Raw genomic sequence first — 23013 nt, forward strand, 5'->3', positions numbered from 1 at the left:
CTGTTCCCCCGAGCACTACCAGGAGTGACCAGGAATAACGGTCACAAGCTGGCAGAGGGTAGATTCAGACTAGACATCAGGAGGCGCTACTTCACTGTCAGGGCAGCTAGGCTCTGGAACCAACTTCCAAGCGAAGTGGCGCTGGCTCCTACCCTGGGGATCTTTAAGACAAGGCTTGACAATTGCCTTGCTGGGGTCATTTGACCCCAGTGTTCTTTCCTGCCATGGCAGGGGGTTGGACTTGATTATCTGCTCAGGTCCCTTGTGACCCTACTAACTATGAAACAAAAGGAAGATGAGGGAAAGCATGGGTTCCTTACTAAATGGGCGAGGCAACCTAGTGGTAGATGATGTTGAACAGGCTGAAGTACTCGATGCCTTTTTCACCTTGGTCATCATAGCCATGGTCATCTCCCTGACTACTGTACTTGGCAGTACAGTTTGCGGGGGGCAGCCAGCAGTGGCAAAAGAACAGGTTAGGGAGTATTTAGAAAACTTAGATGTGTACAAGTCTATGGATCTGGATACAATGCACCTGAGGTTGCTGAGTGAGTTGGCCAATGTGACTGCAGAACTGCTGGCCATTATCTTTGAAGACTTTTGGCAATTGGGAGAGGTTCTGGATGATTGGAAAAGGGCAAAGAAAGGGAAGAGGAGCATCTGGGGAGCTACAGACTTATCAGCTTCACCTCAGTCGTTGGAAAAATCATGGAGCTGGTCCTCAAGTAATCCATTCTAAGCACTTGGAGGAGAAGGTGTTTTATGAACAGTCAGCATGGATGCACCAAGGGCAAGTCATGCCTGACTAACCTGATTGCCTTCTATGAGAATGCAATCCATGAGATGCCTGGCTCTGTGAATGTGGGGAGAGCAGTGGACATGATATACCTTGACTTCAGCAAGGCTTTTGATATGATCTCCCACAACTTTCCTGCAAGCAAGCTAATGAAGTATGTGTTGGATGAATGGACTGTAAGATGGATAGAAAACTGGCTGGACCATTAGGCTCAAAGGATAGTAATCGATGGCTTGATGTCTGCTTGGCAGTCAGTACCAAGTGGAGTGCCCCAGGGATTGGTCCTGGAGCTGGTTTTATTCAATATCTTGATCAGTGATCTGGAAGATGGGATGAAATGCATCCTCAGCAAGTTTGCAGATGACATCGAGCTGAGGGGTAGTAGTAGATATGCTGAAGGGTAGAGGTAGGATTCAGAGAGACTTGACTTATGCAAACTGAAGAATTGGACCAAAAGAAATCTCTTGAGGTTCAATAAGGAGAAGTGAAAAGTCCTGTACTTGGGACAGAACAGTTCCATGTGCTGGTACAGGTTGGGGACCGACTGGCTAAGCAGCTATTTTGAAGAAAAGGACCTTGGGGTTACAGTGGGCAATAAGATGAATGTGAGCCAACAGTGTGCTCTTGTTGTGAAGAAGGCTAATGGCATACTGAGCTGCATTAGTAGCAGCAGTGTCAGCAGATCAAAGGAAATGATTCTTCTTTTCTATTCAGCACTGTTGAGGCCACATCTGGAGTACTGTGTTCAGTTTTGGAGCCCCCATTACAGAAAGGATGTAGACAAATTTGAGAGTCTGCATTGTGGAGAGAGTGGAGGGCAGTACAAATGGTTTGGGGGCTGGGGCACATAGTTTTTGAGGAGAGGCTGAGGGAACTGGGCTTATTTAGTCTGAAGAAGAGAAGACTGAGAGGGGATTTGATTACAGACTGCAGCTACCTGAAGGATGGTTACAAAAGAGCTAGACAGTTTTCAGTGGTGGAAGGTGACACAACAAGGATCAATGATCTCAAGTTGCAGCAAGGGAAGTTTAGGTTATATGTTAGGAAAAATATTCTCATTAGGTGGATAGTCAAGCACTGGAACAGGTCAATAGAGAGGTTGTGGAATCTCCATCCTTGGAGGCTTTTTAAACCTGGGTAGACAAAGACTTGGCTGGGATGATATAGTTTGGACTGGTCCTGCATTGAGCAGGGGGTTGGACTACATGACTTGCTGAAGTCCCTTCCAACCCTAGTTTTCTATGATTAAATAATGTGTAGGTATATTTTTTTTTGTTAAGTCCTCAAACTTTGCCATGAAATTACTGTTTTCTACCCAGTTTGTGTAGCATCAGTATTGAAAATCATTTCTCTGGGTTGTAATGCAGAACATAGCAATTTGTTATATGGTATCCAAACTTAAGAGATATAGTCCAAGCCAATACTTCGGGATGGAATGAACAGCTTTAGACCATGGCTAATGTCTAGAGCAAATGATGACTTCTGTTATGAGGAATACAGATTACAAGTCAGAAAACCAGTGTTTCTTTTCTTCGTTATTTCTTCTACTTTTCTGCAATTGCCATGAGACTTCATCAGTATGTGAACAAGGCTGTCTTCAATGAGGTGTCATGCAAATATCTCACTAATGCTGCTTTTTCCTTAGGATTAGAAGAGGCCAGACTTTATTAGCTACAGGATCATGTTCATCTTTCAGTTCAAATTCAACCTGATCATTTTTTCCAGTCACACTCGGATAACAATGCAGTTTCAACATACATGTCCCCAATTATAAAAGAGATTTTACTGCATACTTCTGGTTTTTGTTACTGTTACATCACTGAAATCAGCATAATTCTTTTTTTAATTTAGAAGGGATGCACAGAAAACAGGTTTGAAACACTATTTTAGAATTCCTCTTAATGCTGATACACTTTTTCTCCACTCTTATTGCTTTTATGAGATATTGGTTGCAATATTTTTGTTTTTTTAAGTGAATGACAGCTGTGTTTTATGGTTATGGTAAGCCATAGGGGCGATGGCTGTGATAACTTCTCCTTGGAAACTATTCAACACATCCTCAAGACTCTTAAAATCCAATCATCAGAGGAGTACAAAAGGAAGTTCCAAATACCATTGCTAATTAAAGGAACAGGCATCAGAAGAAATCATTTAGAGGAAGCTTTAGAGTAACTTTTCCATATGGCTCTTTTTCTAATTTTATCTAAAAACACTTAGAACAAAAAAAAAGAGGAGGTGAATAGTAGTCTATTCTAGTAATATGTTGCCATATATATTCAACAGTATTTTTCTCATTATTGTTTAGGGCTTGAAAAGATTTATTTGGATTTAGAGATGTATACCTAGCAGCTATAGATTTGAGTGGTCTGATTAATCCAAGTCAGGATTGTCCAATATGTGGGCAGTGAAGGATTACTTCATGGGCTGTAGACTCCTGCCTAATTACTGCTCCTTCTGCTGCTGAGGTCTCTGGGTCCCCCTGTCACTTCCTCCTCTGAGGTTTGATTTCTATCCTGAGCCCTGAGGCCGAGGTGACAGGAGGGGGGGAGTCTACACAGCAAAGGGACTTTACAGTCTCATGCATCAGGACAGCTTGTGTAGCAGAGAGGGGGGAAGGGGGTGCACATCATGGGGCCTGGGGCACATAGTCTTCAGCCATACAGAAATTGGGCAGCCCTGACCTAAGTGAAAAACTCTGTTCCCTAAAACTGTTAGCTTGAAGGCTTTGACTTCCAAAAGATTTTTTTGGCCAATACTGATGTCTGATTATTAATCAGCCATATTGGCCGATACTGATCTGATTTGCCTATATACAGCCCAGTAGTATGGAGAGCAGGATTGGGCCGGTAAGTCTTGGCGGGGGGGTGGAGGTGCAGATTGAGGACCCCATGGTGAGGGAAGGAATGGGGCTGAGGTGGGGCAGGCACTGACCAGGCCGGGCCAGGGTGTGGGATGGTGCCGTGGGCAGCTCGTCCCGGGGGGGGTGGGCAGGGAGGGAGTGCAGGGGGTGACTGCTCACACCCCTGGGGAAGCATGGGGGGGGGCATATTGGTGCACCTCTCTTTGACTGTACCATTCCTGTACATTAATTTAATCCACACTTAGTAGCCTTCCTAAGGCTTTCCAATATTTTGTTTTCATTTGGTAGTAGCTGGGTGATTTGGAAATGTTTCCTTCCTGTTGCAGCATTTGGAATGAAGCCTTTAGGTTCTATCCAGACAGCTAGCATTCCTTCTAGCTTTACCAGCTCAGTTTGTCTTCTTGCTTCCATAATTTAGACGTTTCCCATGAGTCTGTCTTAGGTTCAGTATGTGAGCCTATGAACTAAGTGTTTGAGCCTTCCCATGGCATGTTGATGTAACTATAGATATAAAAGATATTGTGTGTGGAGATGTGTAAATCTGTATAGGATGTTGCCTGTGTTTTTCCTCTTAAAAAAGAAGCAAACAAAAAGCCCCCAGTGTTGCTATGTGGCTATGCAAAACATTTACAAGGGTAAGTAGGACAGACAACCATTCCACACAATTAATACCATTTCAACAGTTTCTTTGCTTACTATATAGACATACCTGTAGGGATTCTTGTTGGATGGATAAGTGAAGTTAGGAAAATGAATGGCCAAGAAGAATAAGAGTGCTCATTTCATTTTACGCTATTGCTTTTTTTAATGGATGGAAAATATGGAGGAATCAGATTTTAGATACTACTTAGATACCCTATCAACTTTTAGCTTAAGATAGTTGTAAGCCTGTTTCTATAAGACTTTGGTTATAGAACTGCATAGGCAGTAGGTCAAAAAGAAACTGTTAAAATTATATATATTTGAAAAACTCACTTTTTTCCTCACCATGTTGTTCTCACAGCTCAACTCATCTCATATGCTGCATTTCTCTACTCCAAGAATTTCAAGTCCCATCTTCCGCACCCTGAGCCCTATAGCCTTTCTGTCTACCCACTTGGACTCTAAGAAAGAGACTGGGTTACCCAGGAGTCAAACAGCAGAGGGTCAGTCTTCCTCTTCCTGCTCAGCTGGCCGTAGGCAACTTCCTGTCATTCCCAGTGGCAACAAGTTTCCCCCTGTCATTCGCATCTCAAAAGCACAACTGCAGCAGGTGAATAAGTCTTCATCTTCATAAAAGCTACTGCACTGTATCAGTCATTTTCAAAGTTGTAAGCTTCTTAGTTGCTTGATATAGCACAATAACAGAATGTTCTGACAAACAGCCACTGGAGAAAAGCGTATTTTGAGAGTAATCTGTTGTAGGAGTAGCCATTTTGTGAGAAAGATAAGTGAGCCTACCAGAAGAGGTAAACGTTTGTCAGAAATATTTGTTAGATTTTCAGAGCACAGAACAGTTAGACCTAATGGATGTTCCATCTGAAGATGATAAAGGCAAAAACATTTGGGATTTGTTTGAGATATCATGATGGAGTGGGTGAGGATAGCTTTAGGTTCTTTAAAGGAATTTGAAATGTGAAAACATAGGACAGTAAACCCAGGGAGTGTATTTGTGACTTCAGAGCTTAGGTTAAGAAGTCTCTTTCTGGGAAGATGGTCTCACAAATGAAAATCAGATATATTTTGGGGTGAGGGAGAAATGTTCAATTTGGACTATCTGAGGACTTTTAGTAAGGAGAAAAATAGGGTCAGGGCCACCAATGTGTCCAACTTTTTTTGAGATCATTTAGAATACTTGACCTATCTGGTAACCTGTACTGTTACAGTACATAAAATAGTGTTGGGAATAATTGATGAGAACTGTCAATGGTAACATTGCTCAGAAGAGTAGTGTCTTCACTGTTCTATACTGTGTCTACATTTTCCAGTTTGTCTGTGCAGTGGGAAAGAGATGGAGGTTCAGAATCACAGTCTATGTTCATCATGGTTTGTTTAGTGGTCACAAGTATGTTATCTGAGATTTTGCTAAGCAACTTCAGCTTGCAATGACTGCTAAAGCAGTGTGACATACCATTTATTACATACAGATCCAAACAACTCATCTTTCACCATTACACCATAACCGTTTCATCCATACTATAAAAATGATTTCTACATTGTTGTCTGTTTCCTGCATATTTATTATTATTTCTCTTTCTGAAAGGCTTATTTTTCTATAAAACATAGACAGATATATTGATTCTTTTAAAATATTTTTTCTCAACAGCAGCTTTTCTCAGTAATTTAATAGGAGCAGTGGCTGGTGATAACAGACAAATAATGCAGTAGGTATATGTATGACTGGCTCCAGTAATCAGTGGATTCTCTATAGCACCAGGCAGTTTTTCATTTCCATATAGCATCCTAGTTCCTCTTCCCAGCTTCACAGAAATGGGTGAATGTGGAACCAGTTTGAAAGTAACAGCTTTGTGATCTCAGTAATTGTGAATCTCGTGACCCCACAATGACTGAAATGTTTACAAGGGAGAAAAAAAATGTCGTTAATAGTTGGACGTTTCTAGGGGTTGCTTTTTTATCCCAGAATGCAAAATGGTTTAATTTTTTAAAATCTGTGCAAAATAGTTTAGTTTCATTTTTTCTGTCAAAAATATTAAGAATTGTGGGTTCATCTCACAAATTGTTTACATTATTCAAAGCAGGTAGGTTGGTCCCTGGGGTCAGTGATGAGTACCTGACACCTGATATGTAAATTGTATATTACTTTTCCAACAGCAGTTTGACATTTCTAATCCATGAGAATTTATCTTCTGCTTTTTCAAATGTAGTGCACACTACAAGCTCGTTAAGACCTTAGTTCATTCTGCTAAACAGGGTCCCATGTACTTTCAAGGTCACTGGCAGTGTCTACATGAGACACTGACTGCTCAGTAGCTGAAAAATACTGCGCAGTAGTGCATCACAGCATGGATGGTGCTAATATACTACTGTGCAGTATTATTAGGCTACTATGCAGTAGTATCACCTAAAAGACATTCGATGGTACTACTGCACAGTAACTTTTGTTACTGCGTGTTTATTTAGTACTTGCTAATAAAGTACTAAATAAATGCACAGTAACAACTGTGCAGTAGCATCTCGTATAGATGCACCCACTGAGCCTTAATTTTTTGCAAGGTTTTTTGATATCATGGTGCAGTCACGTTTGCTTCTGTAGCAAGTGGAAATTTTCATAAACACAGAAAAATGGAGGTTTCCTTCAATTAAATGTTAAAAATTAATAAAAAAAAGGTTATATATAATTTAATTCTATATAAATAGTAGTGCTGAATATATTTCTGTACATTTCCTATTGTGTAATTAACAGTTTGGTGCATCATTCATAATTAATAAACTGCAGAAATTGTGGAACTGTTTCGCAGAATTTACATCCAGAGCACTCCACAGTAAATGACTAATTGGTTGTGAAATCAGGAAAGGAAATTTTTGTCCCCTTTCACTGCCAGGTGAGGGTTATGGAGCTGTAACTCAATGTTTCAGAATTTGGTTGTTGTGTTAGATTGATGATGCTTTTTATATATACTGTATTTTTTAAAATCAGCTGCTTTGTCACACAGCAGTTAATATTTTTGTGTATGATGTGCTGCCTCCACCCATCTGGGATTGGCCTTTGGAGGCCCAGCACCACTTGACTTGATCAGGATTGGGCTCAGGGGCTCTGTGCTGCTCACACCTGGCTTCCATGTGCTGGGATCAGGCCCCGTGCTCCCTGTGTGCTGAATCTAGCACACAGGAACACAGCCAGTGACGTTCCCCATGGGATAGATTACACACACCGGGGGCTGGATCTGGTCCACAGGTCAAGGGTTGAGCATCCTTTTGTTAGACAGACGCAGGTTGTGTAGGATAGTTTAGGCAGGGATGATCTTGTCCAGAGTTTGGGATTGGAGTAGATGACCTCATGAGGTCCCTTCCAGCCCTACTTTCCTATGATCCAATCAAGTAGCTGTCTAATACGGTTCTCGAATAGAGGAGGAAGGGAAGCCCTTAAATTTTGGTTTAGGGAAACTCTGTTACAACCCTGATGATTGCAATCATGGTTAAACTGATGTATAGCTAAAAAGGTTCTGATTTCAATCTGTACAGGATTCTTCTTCCCCCTCTCCCCTTCTGTACTTAGATTAGAGGCAGTCAGAATTGTTTAAGCAAGGCTTTCCCCAGAAAGTTACTAATATGTTTCCCTGAATAGAAAAGAGCAGGTTTAATGATGGTAGAAATTTCAGGGATTTAGTGTAGCTCACAGCTGATGAAATAGTTTGTAACAGAAATGTAGATTTAGAAAAGTGCACTGAAATTCTGCTAGCTCCTTTCTTTAAATTGTTTGATTTTTTTTTTTTTTAAATCTATTATCTGCTACCACTCAACATAAAAATATAGGAAAAGAAATGTTCTTATTAATGTATTTATTCTGTGAATTTGACAATGATGATGGGTGGGTTAAAAAAATAACAAACTTAGTAACTAGAATCTTTCTTTGTTTTCAGTAATTACCACTAGGCACTTCTGAAGTCTGGCCATTAGTGGTGAGGTGACTAATAACAGTTTCATCATTTCCTTTGTCAGCCATTTTTCCTTTATTTGTCTGAATCTTTCATCCAACAAAAGAAATTCTCAAAATAGCAAAATGTGATTTTAAAACCACAAAATTAGACAGGAAGACCCAAAGATGACATATACCAGCAATTACTTAATTTCTTCAATTAGCTGGATTCATGGTATCCTTTTTTATAAAAGTTTAGCCAATACACTTTTCTTCAGATGCATACAGGTCTGTACAGTAGAGTTCTTGTGCTTGCCTGATATGTCCAAACGATACTTACAGTTGCTTGGCATGTTCAACTGTTGTGATGCTGCAGGGTTTGCTGGTATTTTATGTTTTATGAAGAAATAGAAGCTCTACAGGGAATTTCATCACATCTGTCTTTGGTGCAATGAAAAATGAAGAATTATAGCACATTAGATTAGCTTTGCTAGGGTGGAAGCTTCAAGTTGTAAATTAATGAAGAAACAATTAAGGGCAACAAGACAGTTAATGTGAGCCTGTGATATTTTTAAAATAGTACATTACCTGCAGAAAAAGCATCCATCTTTAGTGGCAAGTTCTTCATGTCCTTTCTTCACCTTGCACCTTCCTTTAATGATAGCACAAGATCCATAATGAAGGTCCATACAGTCAGTGAGCAATAGTAAGAGTATTTGGGCCCAGCCATCACTAGCTTTCTGAATGGATGAAACATCCTTGTGTTCAGGGTTACAGTAAAGCCAGAAGAATAAACACTGTAAAAATAAATGATTTTACCATTGATGTTTATAGCTCCTTAAATACACAGCACTTCAAGGATCTCAGAATCTAAGAGAGCAAAAGCCCACACCTGTATGGCATGTCTGTTCCCATCCCTCCCTAATATCCTCAGTTCTTTTTCTTATAGTTCGTTTTTAATGCCAATCTCCAAATTATTTTCAAAACAACTTTCATATGATACATATTATTTGCTCCATAAATTCATTATATATACTGGAAGTACTGAAATGCTGGCTTAGGGAATCGAAATGCTATATGGAGCATTTCAGCTCTAGATAGCTGACTCACTTTGGTAGTCCAAATTGTTGCTGTTACATAGCTATTTCCTTAATTGCCTACATGAAATTAGTAAGCAGTTATGGTCCAATGTTTAGTAGCCAAACGCATCACAAAACCAGTATTACATTTGGCACTAATTGGTACACTTGTTGGCAGCCTCAGCAAAGGTGTCAAGGACTGTCTGAAAATATTTTGTCTTACAAATAGCACCTTGGATCATTAAAACTGGAAAGGTTGCATAAAACTTGTTTATATTCAGTTTATTTTGTGAATTTATGAGTATTTTCTATGTGGTCAGTTTTTTCATCTTGTTGTTTGTGTGGGTTTTTCAAATGACTGTAGGAGAGAGAAATCATTAAAACAGGTAAAAGTAGGGGTGAAACAAAAAATAGATGTAGGTGTATAGTGTCTTAAAGCACACTGAATTTATTTTTGCAAACTGACTCAATTTCAAGTTAAGGAAAAGGATAGTGCATAGGGATGCTGCTTTTTTCTTAGACATGAGCACATTTGCAGCCTGGTCCTACTCCATCTCTTAGGTGCCAAAATGTGAGCCTATTTCATCCTGTTCAGGTCCATGAAAAACAGCAGAAAAGGCAGAAAGGTCCTCCTTTTGTTTGTTGCATTTATGATTGTATCTTATGGCTAAGCTATCGGCATGTTACAAAAATAGGCATGTTAGCATTTTTTCAGGGACTTGAACAGCATGAAATAGGATTATATTTAAGCACCTGTGTTCACTTCTAGGCACGTAATATTTGTAATAGAATTAGACTCTGTTTCCCAAATGACCAAAATGTCAAGACAAAACTACTGACCAGCTCTTGGCAATGATGAGTGCCTCTAGCACACTCCAAGATTACTTAAACCCTATTTTTTCACACTACAAAACTAATGTTTAGATTATCAGCCTAGAACTTAAACAGGTTTAGAGTCCAGTTATGCAAAATACTATGTAAATGTGGCCCAGAAGAGGTTGCAATCAAAGTAATTTGACAGGGGACATGTCTATACTGTAAAGTTACTACACTGCTCTGCATGGACTCCTTTTTGTGTTGGAAGGAGTGTATGGGGCTATCATGCTTCCAGCTTAGTAGGGAACCTACACAAAGCAGCTTGATATGTTTCAGGGTGCCACTGCCAGACATAGTAAATTTGCCATGTAGATCTCTCTTTAGGTATGGAACTTTAAACACTTTTCATGACCAGCTGTATCATAATATAAATGGACTTTACCTAAATGGATGAGACCAAATCATATTGTAGCTGTGTGAAGGAGTTGTGCTCTGCATCTATTTTAGGTCCTGTCTATAGAGACAAAGCCACATTATATCACAGGTGGGCCTCCAAAGTATTCAAACACTTCACCAACACACCCAGCATCTTGTATGGATTTGAAATGAACGGATCAAAAAGTCATTCACAGACTAGATTGTGTTAAGAATAGTCTAAACCAAGACTACAGATTCTTATCCTGTTACCTGGATTAGCTTTATTAACCTCTGTGTCCCTCAGTGGATTAACTGCTTTGTTTTTTTGTCTCCTACCCTTCTTGCCCCTTTCAGCAGTACCGTCTTCTTTTTCTTTCCCCTTCCATACAATTTGTATTCTAATCTCCATTTTCTGCAGTTCCTTCATAGCATTTGATGAAGTAAGATTCTGCTTACCAAAGCTTATACACCTCTAATTTAGTTAGTCTATAAGGTGCAAATCTACCCTGCTTTCTGCCTGACTTCAGACTAAAGCAGCTAACTACTTCCCTGTGTTTATGGACTTGGCCAAAAAGTAACTTAGTACTGGAGTAGGAGGAGTGTATTCCTGCAAACCTTTATATCTTTCTGCAAATTGTAGAACTTAAATATTTGTGTGTAGCAGAGGGAGGGTTAAAAAGAAAACTAACTTTTGATTGATCACAGTCATCTTTTGCAGAGCCCTTAGACATAGCCTGCAAACCTCCAGGGGTCCACAGACCACAGGTTGAAGACCACTGGTTTAAAAAAATAGGACAAAATATTTTTATCTTTCAAAAAAGATATCTAAGCTGGAAAAGTACCAGTCTTTAATAAGGAGCTCTGAAATAATAGCTTTAATAGTAGCTTTGAAAATGAAAATTCAAAGCTTTTCTAAAGTAATTTTATCTTCAGTTTTATTAATAAGTTTCTGAAAATTACAGACATTTTCTTTGTTGGAGCAGGAATTAATAGAGTTCTTAGCTTCAGAGAGAGAATTTAAATATAACAAAATATAACAAAACCTATCCCTCAGCTAAGAAGAAAAGTGTATTTCTCATACTCTGTAGTTGGAACAATGATCAGGTTGTCTCAAAATTATTAAATTATTATTTATTAGTTATGTTACCATAGTGTGTTGGAGTCCTGACTATTTCAGCTGCATTTTAAGTAGTGATGCTAGAGAATGATTGTTAGGCAAATTAGCAACAGTGTTTTGCATTTAAAAATATAAAAAATATTTTAATGTAATATGTATAATATAAGCCTCTATGTGATGGATTTTAAAATATTTATAATTTCCGGTGTCTTTTTTTACTTTAGTTACTAGTTAATTGGAAAGGCAGAATAAGGAGGTGTGAATTATGAAGCACTTTCCTTGATGATCTAATTTAATTTTCTACTGGAAATTATTAGATATTCTATAAAATCTATATTTAGAAGCAGTGAATAAAGTGTGGTAGTTAACATATGATCTGTAGTAGTCCCTGTCCATTGGCCTTCCAGCAGAATCCAAAATCCTTTTTTGGAAGTCAGTCCCAAAAGGGTCTGTACCCAGGGTGGCAGGGACAGGGGCAGTGGCTGGAGCTGGGCTGGCTGCAGTGGCAGCTGCTGTTCTTGTGCTCACTCTGAGAAGTGCTCCAGTCACCTACCTCTCAGTAGATTCCAGCTTTTCAGAGGCCAAGGTGTTGGCTTGAGCATCCTTTTGGTTACATTACTGAGTCTCCATCTCAATTGGGCATGAAGAATGAAAGCAATCATGAGGAAGTATGATGGAATTAGTGACTATAAAAATCATGGGTGAGATAGCAGCTTAGGATGTCATTTCTTCATTGCATTATTTCATAGACATAGACATCAGGGCTGGAAGGGACCTCGGGAGATCATTGAGTCCAGCCCCCCGCCCAAAGGGCAGGAAGTCAGCTGGGGTCATAGGATCCCAGCAAGATAAGCATCCAATTTACTCTTGAAGGCGTTCAATGTAGGTGCTTGAACCACCTCCGCTGGCAGACTGTTCCAGACCTTGGGGGCTCGGACAGTAAAGAAATTTTTCCTTATGTCCAGCCTGAAACGGTCTTGCAGGAGTTTGTGACCGTTCGACCTCGTTATCGCTTGGGGTGCTCTGGTGAACAGATGTTCCCCCAGATCCTGGTGGTCACCCCGATAAACTTATAGGTGGCCACCAGATCACCCCTGAGCCTGCGCTTTTCCAGGCTAAAGAGCCCCATGGCTCTCAGCCTGTCATCGTAAGATCTGTTTTCCTGACCTCTGATCATGCGCGTGGCTCTCCTCTGGACTCTCTCAAGCTTCTCCACATCCTTTTTGAATTTATGATCACATGAAACCCCAAACTTGCATGCTTAGAAAAAGGCTGGGTCCAGGTCATAGATAAGTGACTACTTTTTATCTGGAAATCTCCCATCAAGATCAAAGAAACCCAAATTCATCTTCATGGTCTGAGAAAAGAAGTTGTAATAAATCATTTGGCTAACTTTTTATCACCCCAAAGGTGGCCTGTTATTGTGGGTTAGTGTTGGACAGAGAAGTGGAAGGATTTGGGCCTGTGGGAAGGAATTTCTTCATCCAGTAATAATCTGTCTCATTTATTTTCTCAAATCCCTGCAGTTTCCTTCTCTTCCTAGGGTAGTAGCACATCATTTTCCTCTTTCTTCAGCCAACAGGGAAGATTTTCTTTAGAAGATGTTCCATCTCTTGGGGATTGGAGCCAGCATCTTAGTGCCATGGAAAAAATATTTTCATGAGTTTTTCTTCAGATCTTTTGTAATCCAAAGAAGAGCTTAGTGGAAAAATTTTCCTGGGTCCCAGTGAAATCAAAAATTGAAGATGCAAACTATTAATTTTGCCCTGACTACCAAAGAGTAAAGGTGTTGCTACTTCTGTGATCTTTAAAGAGTCTTATAAGGATGTCTCCCACATCCTTATAGCCTCATAGATCTATTATTTACCTTAGATAACCAACTTTTTAAATATTGTCTTTCCTTCTAGCCTGGCCTCAGTTGCTTTGGGTTTTTTCAAAGCCACATCTGAAGTTGTAGCAGCCCTTGCAAAAGAAGAACTCTGCTTAAGCGTCTCCTTTAAATTATCACTTCTATTGATTAATTGTCAAGATTGAGTGCTGAGGCTGGCAAATGAGATGCACTGGGCATTTTTGAGTCCCTGGTGTTTATGGTGAATAATAAGAAGGTATTCTACCTGCCTTGTGAAGGAAGGGATATTCCCATTCAAAGAAAGAATTGTGAAACTCTAGAATTGTCAGCAGTTTTCATTTTGTGTTCTGGGTCAGTGACCCAGAAAGCCGTCCTCTCTTTTTTTTTCAATATCATATGCATTGCTCCTATGTGCCCACTACAGGGTTCTGCACCTGGCAATTCCTACCTCCTGGGTCTAGTGGAAATCTAGACTATCTAACAAGGAAAAAAAAAGGGACATGAATCTCTTTCTTCTCAGGTGCCCCAACTGCACAAATCTATTGAAAAGCATCTCATTTCAAGAAATAAACAAGCTTCACATCACAGCTAACTTAGCCTGACAGGCTGATACATGCACAGGAGAACCCAGCCAGATGAGAGAGCATGGTCAAGCAGAGAGAATTGTCTCCACATAAACGTATTTGAGCTTAAGAGTGCCTGCTGGCTTTCTGGAACTTTAGAAGGAGGAAGAATGTCTTCGTTAAACCAGCATAAGAGTACTTACTTGGGGTGCACCAACAGAGATTTTTTGGGCCAGTACCGATGGCTGATTTTTAAGGAGCCATATTGGCTGATACTGATCTGATTTCTGACATGCAGTTGCCCCCAGATCTGTGCATGGGGTGAGGGTGGCCTGCCACTGTGGGCTGGGACTGGGGCAGCAGCCAGGGTGAAGTGTGGGACAGAGGCACAAGTGACTCGTCTGGTGGGTGTGGGGGTGGCTCCCATTGCTGCACACATCCTGGGAGGGCATGGGATATCTGGCCCTGGATCTGTGCATGAGGCGAGGGCAGACTGCTGTTGCAGGCTGGGGCGGTGCCGGATTTTCCCAGTGGGGGTTTTGGGCTGGGACTGTGCTCGGGGCAGGCAGTGGTGGTGCTTGAAAGGGAGGGTTTGGGGGCTATGACAAATTTTGGGGTGGCTGCAGCCCCCCTCCCACAGCCCCTCTCCTAGCACCACTGTTACTTGCCCTGAGCGTAGCCCAGCCCAGCCCCCTGCCCCTACCCCAGGCCCACTCCCTCCCTTACGGTGGGGGTCTCAATCTGCACCCTCCCCCCCACCTCCCCTTTCCTCACAAGAGACTTACCAGCTGGACTCAGCTGCGTGCATGCATGGGGCATTTATTGGCAACATTATTGGCCACAGCCAAAAAAAGGCTGATTGCCTGTACTGTCAGTCTTTCTTATATCAGTGTCTATCTGATATGGGACCGATGTATCGGTGCACCTCTAGTAGTTCTCTCTCAAAATTGACTGGGACCCTGTTGCTGGTAGGTGTTGTCAGGCTTCAGCCCCTTCCTGGTTGGCACCTTCCTCCCCAGCGACGTCAGGGTAAGACTGCACCCTAGGGCCACCGAGAAGGTTCTGAGCGCTGGCCCTACTCGCCTGCCATGACTTTGATGTTGATAGATGGGGAGGCAGATCCCTGTCAGCGGTCCCAGAGAGGTCGTGATCCTGGTCTTTCTTCGTGGGGCTCCAAACCTCCCCTTTACCCCACCCTTACCACATCCACGGCCTGGGAGGGCTTTGCTCTGTGTAATCTTCCCCAGGACAATCATTTCTCACTCATGAGGCCCGCCTGAGTGGGGCCGGGTATATTTGGCCGTCAGTTGCTCTGGATAACTAAAACATTCCCTGGCTGGGGTAACGATAACTTAGAAGTTTCTTTGCTCAAGGCAAAGGCATTTGGCATCTGCTGAAGAAGCATAATGGGATTCTGGCTCCCCAGGACCCCTTTACCACCCTGGGATTGGCGAATGAACCTTCGTCTGTCCCTCTGGTTACTTTTCCCAGGGACCAGCAGGCTAGGAGTTGATCACTCCTGCTCCCACCACCTGGTGGAGGTCACCTTTTCCCCACTGGGCTCAGGGTCAGTGGCCATCTGCTCCTTCCTCTTCATCCAGCTGCCCGCTGGGTCTTGTCATTGCTTGCCGCCCTTCCCCACCAGGGTTCCTGAATGCTCCAGTGCAGCCAGGTCTTCACTCACAATGGCAGGGACGCCCTCCTTCTCCCTGCCATGCCCCTCCAGACAACTTTGGCTCCCTGAGCTTTGACCTGTGGTTTTCCTCACCAGGGTTTCCTGGTGGATGCTGGGGCTTCTTGCCCTGTGACCAGGTCCACTGCTCCTACCTGGCTCCGCCGCCTGCCTCTCCCCACCAGCACTCTGCCTCTCCCTGCTTGGTTCTGCCACCTTTCTCTCCCTGGTGGTGTTCTCTGCTCCCTCCCACCTGCCTTTTGAGCAGTCTGTGCTGCTTTTAGGCCTCGCCCCCGGGGCTCACCGATCTGCAGGCTCAGGCAGGTGTGGAACGACCGAGTCTGCGTCGGTGTGTTCTCGCAGCTGCTGTTCGTCCCAGTGCCTGTGGTGAGTATTGGGGCTCGTCAGGCAGGATCCCGGGACATGTTGGGAGGGGGGCTTCTGCCCCCCCCTCACAGACACCAACAGCCCAAGTCTCTTCTTCTCTTCAGGTAAGTGGAAGAGAACTTAGTAAAAGCTCTCTGAATCTCGTATGACTTGAATTGCCAAGCACACTGGCACATCATATCAGAAGTATTGCCAAGAGATTAGATACTTCACACAGAAATATTTTGCGAACTTTCTAAACAATGGGGATCATCTCTATAAATCTATCAACAAGAAAAAAAAATGTAGATGCAGTAGTCTGTCAGTTGTCCAGAACCAGGGCATTTGGAGTACAGCACATTTTCCATTACATGGATTAACAGATTTGTTTATGATTTTTTTCTTCTTGTGTCTTTGTTTGGAAGATAGGCTAGAAAAAATAAAAAGTCAGCACTTAACAGTACCCAACATTGGTGAGATCATATAGATCCTACTCTGCTGACCTCCTAATTGTATCTCTCATCTGGGTCATTTCCTTATTCTCTTGTCTTCAAGACCTGCTATAATAAGGACAAGCATTTCATCAAGAATCAGATTCCTGAAATTTCTCAGCCTGTCTTTTGACTGAGAACTTCTGAAACATTAGGGTTTCGGATGAGGTGGACCAAATCATTCTCTTATCTCACAAAGCAGCCTGTTGTCCAAAATCTCTTAGTTGGTATAGTCTGTTTTATGAGCATGACATAGGACTGGAAGGTTTCAGATTTCTGTAAGGTTTTCACAACATTTAGCCCCTGAATTCTTAAAAGATACAGGTATCAATTCCTGGAACCATAGGGAACTAGGGCTTCATGCATGGAGAAGGGTAGCTTTGTTTCTATAGTATCCTATAGAGATCCTCCATATCATTAGTATTAAATTACAATCCATGAGGCAAAGTGGCTTATGGACATTAGGAATGGTGTGTTTTAAACTTTAAGAAAAGGAGTACTTAGAGATGTGATTCATTAGGGAGATCAATTAAAGGGGAATAGGAAGTTGGAAAGTTGTCCCATTTCTTGGTCCTGTTTTCCTGGAATGTAACATCCCATTTTCCTCCATTCTTGTACATTTCTCTTCATGCTCTGAATGTTTCTTAGGTTATTTCTGATTAAAACCCAGGATCTGTGCAGTAGTAGACCAGTCATAAAAATTTTCAATGCTTACTTTATCTTTGTTTTTGATGCCTGGGTCAATATAGTACATATAAGACCTCAGAAAACATTTGAATTTTTCCTTGAATCCTGAAGTGAGATAGAGACTACCACTTAAAATGAAGGTAAAGTTTCCTTAAGATAAATGAATCAGACTGAAATTAGAAAGAAGAGGACTGTACCCTTGAAGATGTAAACACTTTTCAATTTGATTGGTTTTCAACATGCCATTCTGATTCAGTGAACAGGAGAGTAATGGGGACCATACTGTATTGATCCAGTCACTGAAAGCAAACTAGCAGGTAAATGAGAATACCTTTTGCTGCCAAGGATTCTAGACACCTAGGGGCTTTGTTGCACATTAATTTAAAGCAGCTCTTGGAGCTCTTAATCCCTGAATTGTCCACATATTAACACCTGAAACTAGTTTTAAGCACACTTTAGATGACTTAGTCATGCCATTCCAGGGAGGTGCGTCTTTCATCTGTGTTATACAGTTCATGTTCCATTAATGTGTGGCCACTCCCCACAGGTGAACCACCCAAGTTGCAGTCCTTCAAAATCCTAGTATGCAGTGTCTTCTCTCCAATCCTCCTGTTGTGTGGACAGACTTTCCACGCCTGAACTTTACTGCCTAGGACCATGGCGTGCTGGCATCAAGCCAACTCCTCCACCCATCCCAGGGGTGCAACCACATGCAGTCAGCCTGCAGAGCACATGCCAGCTAGCCAGGTTGCAGGACATGGACAGGCCCAGGAGTAGGGTCTAGAGGCTCAGGGAACAAGGTAGAGGGCCAGACAGGGTCCCCATGAGCTGGGGTTTCCTTCCCAGGGCAGGGTCAGTATTTCCCCCCAAAATGCCTTCCTTACTGCTCCCACCTCCCAGAGACCCCAGGAGGCAGGCACAACCAGGACCCCCACCACACTGCAATTCCAAATCCCAATGTATTAAAATAGCAACAACAGAAGCAGCGGGCAGACAGGCAGGTTAACCCTTCCCTGCCTGTTCCCTTGGTACTGACAGTGCAGGCAGCCACAAGTAAGTAATGCCACAGGGGCCATGGGAGACAGGAAGCAGGGAGGGATCCCTAGGGGGTAGGGGGTGAAGGGGAAGCCTGGAATGGGGTTGTTGGGGGGAGGGGTGGGGCTGGGGAGAAAGATTCTTACCTTTCAGCCCTCCAGGCTCCTGCTGGCCTGAAGTGCAACTGCTCCAAATTCGAGCTAGCTCTAACACCTATCAATGTCTGTGCAGCTCACAGGATAAGGTGTAACAAGGCCCTAAGTGGAAAAAGCTACTGCATAGTCATTCCCAGTTGGAACAGCTTGGGATTTCAGCTACCTTCCTCCTTTCTAGTTATTTCTTCACTTTCTCCTTCTACACCCAGTGAAAATTCAATTTTTTGTACCTCAGCAGGAGGAGAAGAGATGTTCATCCTTTCTACTAAAATCTTACCTTCACAAAGCAGTGGTGCACTAAGACCAGCTTCGCAAGTGTAAAGTCCTGTTACTAGGTGACTAACAGAAGGCAGAGTAGATTTGCACTTTTGTAGACTAAGTCAAAGATGTATAGCATAAGTTTCATAAGCAGAGGGCTACTTCATCAGATGCTGTGAAGGGGCTGCAGGAGGCAGAGCTGCTAAATAGAAAGCTGTGATTAGAATACAAAGGTAGGGAATTTGAATTAATGATTAGAATACAAAGAGTAGAGCTGCTTTCTGTTTGGTAGCTCTACTTCCTGCGGTCCCTTCACAGCATCTGATGAAGCAAGCCATCTGCTTTCAAAAGCTTATACTATACATTTCTGATTTAGCTGGTCTTTAAAGGTGCAAATTTATCCCACCTTCTGCCTGATTTCAAACTAACACAGCTGGCTACCTCTCTTTAGCTTTTTTTGAACCACTTCCCATAGCCTAAGATTTAAATATGGATTGATAACCTTAAATTTTAGGGGCTTAAGAAAAGCAGTATAATAAATCACAGAATGATGTGGCTATTTTTTCCTTAACACAAATAACATCAGTTTCTGTAACTTCAGTTTTGTGACGCAATATGGCTAATGTTTCTTGTGGTGTTTCTGTAAATTACTTGTGTCAGCTGAATGTTGTGCTTGAAGGCAAACATGAGCCTATAGCGATAGAAGTCCCTGCTTACATGATATTGTTAAAAATTAACAAAAAGAATGACTCTCAGTACAGCTGTTATATATAGTTTTTCCTATACCTGTTCATGTTGCTGTCAGCTCCCAGTGTCTTTTTGGCGCTCACAGAAGTAGATTTACTATAGCTAGTATTAACTGAGTTATTTGTCCCCAGGACCTAACAGTTGAGTCTGATTTTATGAACCAATGGTATCATTCTGTTTGATACTCTAAAAGCACATTGAGCTCTGTAGAGAACTTTTACTGCAGCAAGTTCCAGTGGCACCCGTTGTATAACACTGCAGATTCCATGGCAGCAGTGAAAGTGGCTGCAATCAGTTTCCCCTTCCCACAGCAAAGAATCCAGGAGGATTTTGTGGCCATCATCAAGTTGCAGTCATCAAGTTTCCTCTTCTTTCATTCCTGACTGCACAGTTGGACAGTTTTTACAGTAGTGTGCACTTCTGACAATTTTACTTTTAATGTGAATTTAATCCCTAAAACTTCCCCCAAAAAATATGCACAATATTGTGAAAATAAAATATAAAACTTAAGAACCAGCTTCAGGAATAAACTATTCTCTGGCAGGATTCTTGATGATGGTCACCTTTTTTGACAGAGATCATTTTTGTTTTCACAAGGGAGACACCACACATTTTGTCCCAAGGTAGTGGAGGTTATTATTTGCTAATTCTTTTTATGAAATGCTGTTTATGAAATTAGCTAATTTTATTCTGTTATTTGAACATGATGATTGGCAGAAACAGGAAAACTTTGAACATGCACTGTATTCTAACAAATGTAATCTATATAACATGGTATTCCTCAGCTTTTCATCTTTTTCCTTTAATTTTCTATTATAGATAACCATACTCAGGCCTTCAGTGGCATCCACCCAGTCTGCTTCTGAGAGCTTTCATTATGGCCACCAGCTAGAGAAGAGAAACCGGGACAGTCAGCCTATGGAACACACTGTGGAACTTTCTTCTCCTAAGGAGAATTTTCTTGGATTGATAGTGACAGACAGCGCACTTCCAAATAGTGCCAGCAGACCAGATCTGGTGCTTCAGTTAGACCATATCAGCCAGGAGGGGCTTGTGAGAAAAGAACATGTCACAGAATGTGTCAAATTCATAGAATATGGCCAAAAGGATGTACTTGAACAAAATAGCAGGAGGCACAAAGAGGAAGACCCTGAACATCTCCCTGTAAAATCTGAAGAAGAAAGGCTTCCCATCATTTCTGAGGATGCCATTGAAATACTAAGCAAAGGGCAGAATTCTCCTCCACTAGGAAACTCAAAATCTGTAGAGGAGGAACCTCCAGCCACTGCTGAACCTGATGAAGAATCAAAGCCAAGGACTTCTTGCTTGGTGCCAAATCAAGATGCAGACCTTGAAGTTCTGAAATCAACAGGAGCTGAAAGGGTGGATGTTGTTCCATCAAGAGTTATTGGCCCTTTTGCTGACAGAGAAGGAAAACAAATAGTGGCAGTGCAGGAAAATGGTTTCCATGATAATGAGGAAAATGATAGTGCTGAAGACTTGAAATGCCACCAAGTGGCGCTTACTACTTTTTTGCACCAGGAGGGCAAAAGAGAGAAAAATGTCCCCAAAAATGGAGAACTATTTCATTGCATTTCAGAGAATGAGAGTTCTCATCAGTCCAAGAAAGACTTAGTTAGATCACCCTTTGTGTTCAGGCAGAGTCGCATACCGGTTTTAGCACAAGAGATAGACTCGACATCAGAATCCACTTCTCCTGTGTCAGCAAAGGAAAAACTTCTCCTAAAGAAGGCACATCAGACAGACTTGGTCAGGCTACTTGTGGAAAAGAGACAGCTTAAATCCTTCCTTGGTGACCTCTCAAGTGCCTCTGATAAGTCACTGGAGGAAAAAGTGTCTGCTGCTCCTGTACCATTTTCTGAGGATGAAGTCTTATCCTCTTTTTCTAGACTGACATTGGACTCACATATGGGCAAGCAAGGTGAGGATGGCTCTTTGTCACCCAGTAGCCCTCAGTCCAGAAAAAGCAAGATTCCACGGCCAGTGTCCTGGGCTACTACTGATCAAGTCACCAGTTCAAGCTCAGCTCAGTTCTTTCCTCGGCCACCACCAGGAAGACCACCACCAAGACCTGGGGTAGAAGCCAGGTAATACAGCCAACCTAGAAATGGTCTTTAAATATTTTACTTTAGAGTTGTTTGGAATAAGTTTGCAGTAAGCAGTGGTGATGGCCCAGACCTTCTGTTATTTGTAAACCCATTTCTTTTTAAAGTACTGGTTTTGAGTTATGTGAGAAATACCTTGACTGGTTAAAAAGAACTTTAGCTTAAACACAGATGTTAGACACTTGCAGTACTTTAGAGTGTGACAGAAGGATGTTGCAGTCTCCCCACTGACCTCTCTAACAGACGAGCAGAATTTTAAAATGGCTGTCTATAGTTAAATCTGTATTCAGAAACATAATTGAAAATGACCTGATTTTAAGTAGTGCTGAGCACTTACAAAATTCATTGAAGTCAATGAACCCATTGAAGTCAATCCAGTGTAGGTCAATTACCTTTGGGCCCCTGTGAATAGACAGCCATGATCCTGTTTCTTGTGTGTCTAGACTAGGGATGGGCAAAATACAGCCTGCAGGCTGAATCTAGCTCACTAGGTGATTTCATCTAGCCTGAGGGCGGGTGCCTACCATTTCACTGTATCCAGCCCGACCCTGGGCTGCTCCTTCTGTACTTGTATGGGACTGAGCCCTGTTTACTCCCTCAGGGCACTGCATATTGTGTTCCCACCCTTGCCCACGGGATAGCCCTGACCCCTCCCCACCCCCGGTAGGGAAGCAGCAGCAGCAGGCAAAGGAAGGGTGGTGGTGGTGGTGGATGAGCAGAAATAGTGGCAGCAGTGGCTTTTGGGGAGTGGGAGGGAAGCAGTGGTGGGCGGGAGTGCAGCAGCAGTGCGGGGCCCACACCAGCTCCCCAGGCCCAGGGCCAGTAGTGGCCTAGGGTGGGGTGGCAGGAGCACAGAGCTTGGGCCAGTGGGGGCACAGGGTCTGCCTGGCTCCATTGCATAGAGCTCCCTGGGGCTCGCATGCAGTTCCCAGGTACTCCACCTAAGCTGTGTGCCTATGGGGAGATCCCCATGTGATGGAGCCAGTGACCCAGCCCCACTCGTTGCCATGTTCAGGTCATGCGGGATGGCGAGGAGCTTTGTGCTTTGCAACTGGGCTGGCTCTACCCCTCTCCCTGCTGGACCCCATTACCTGCACCATTGGCTTCATCATGTGGGGCTACCCCCTGGTGGTGTAAGACTCAGGTGGAGAATCCTGAAACTGCATGTGAGCACCATGTAATGGAGCCAGCAGCCCAGCCATGTGCCATCCTGGGGCTTGTTGTGACTGTGCACCACCAGGGGGCTCCACCTGCTGTGAGCCACGAGTGCCCTAAGGGCCTGCTACCTGCTGCTGCCATTGGCAGCAGGGGCTGTGTGTAATGGGGGCATGTCTGAGGGGGCATGTTTGTGTACACCCTACTTTACACACACACACACACACACACACACACACACACACACC

General features: G+C 42.7%; 1 protein-coding gene across 4 annotated transcripts in view; it reads left to right on the top strand.

The window, feature by feature from the left end:
* The window catches only part of TTBK2 (tau tubulin kinase 2), a 205965-nt gene that overhangs the window by 175854 nt on the left and 7098 nt on the right, over window positions 1–23013 (top strand). For 3 of the 4 annotated variants that reach the window (XM_019551473.1, XM_019551470.1, XM_019551471.1), the window contains 2 exons: window positions 4660–4908; window positions 20304–21592. In XM_019551473.1, the coding sequence (XP_019407018.1) occupies window positions 4660–4908; window positions 20304–21592 (1538 nt within the window). The remainder of the gene's footprint in view (window positions 1–4659; window positions 4909–20303; window positions 21593–23013) is intronic. The other variant, XM_019551472.1, reaches the window with a different exon arrangement.

The sequence above is a fragment of the Crocodylus porosus genome, unplaced genomic scaffold (assembly GCF_001723895.1).
Source record: "Crocodylus porosus isolate Cpor-Errol unplaced genomic scaffold, CroPor_comp1, whole genome shotgun sequence".
NCBI lineage: Eukaryota > Metazoa > Chordata > Crocodylia > Crocodylidae > Crocodylus > Crocodylus porosus.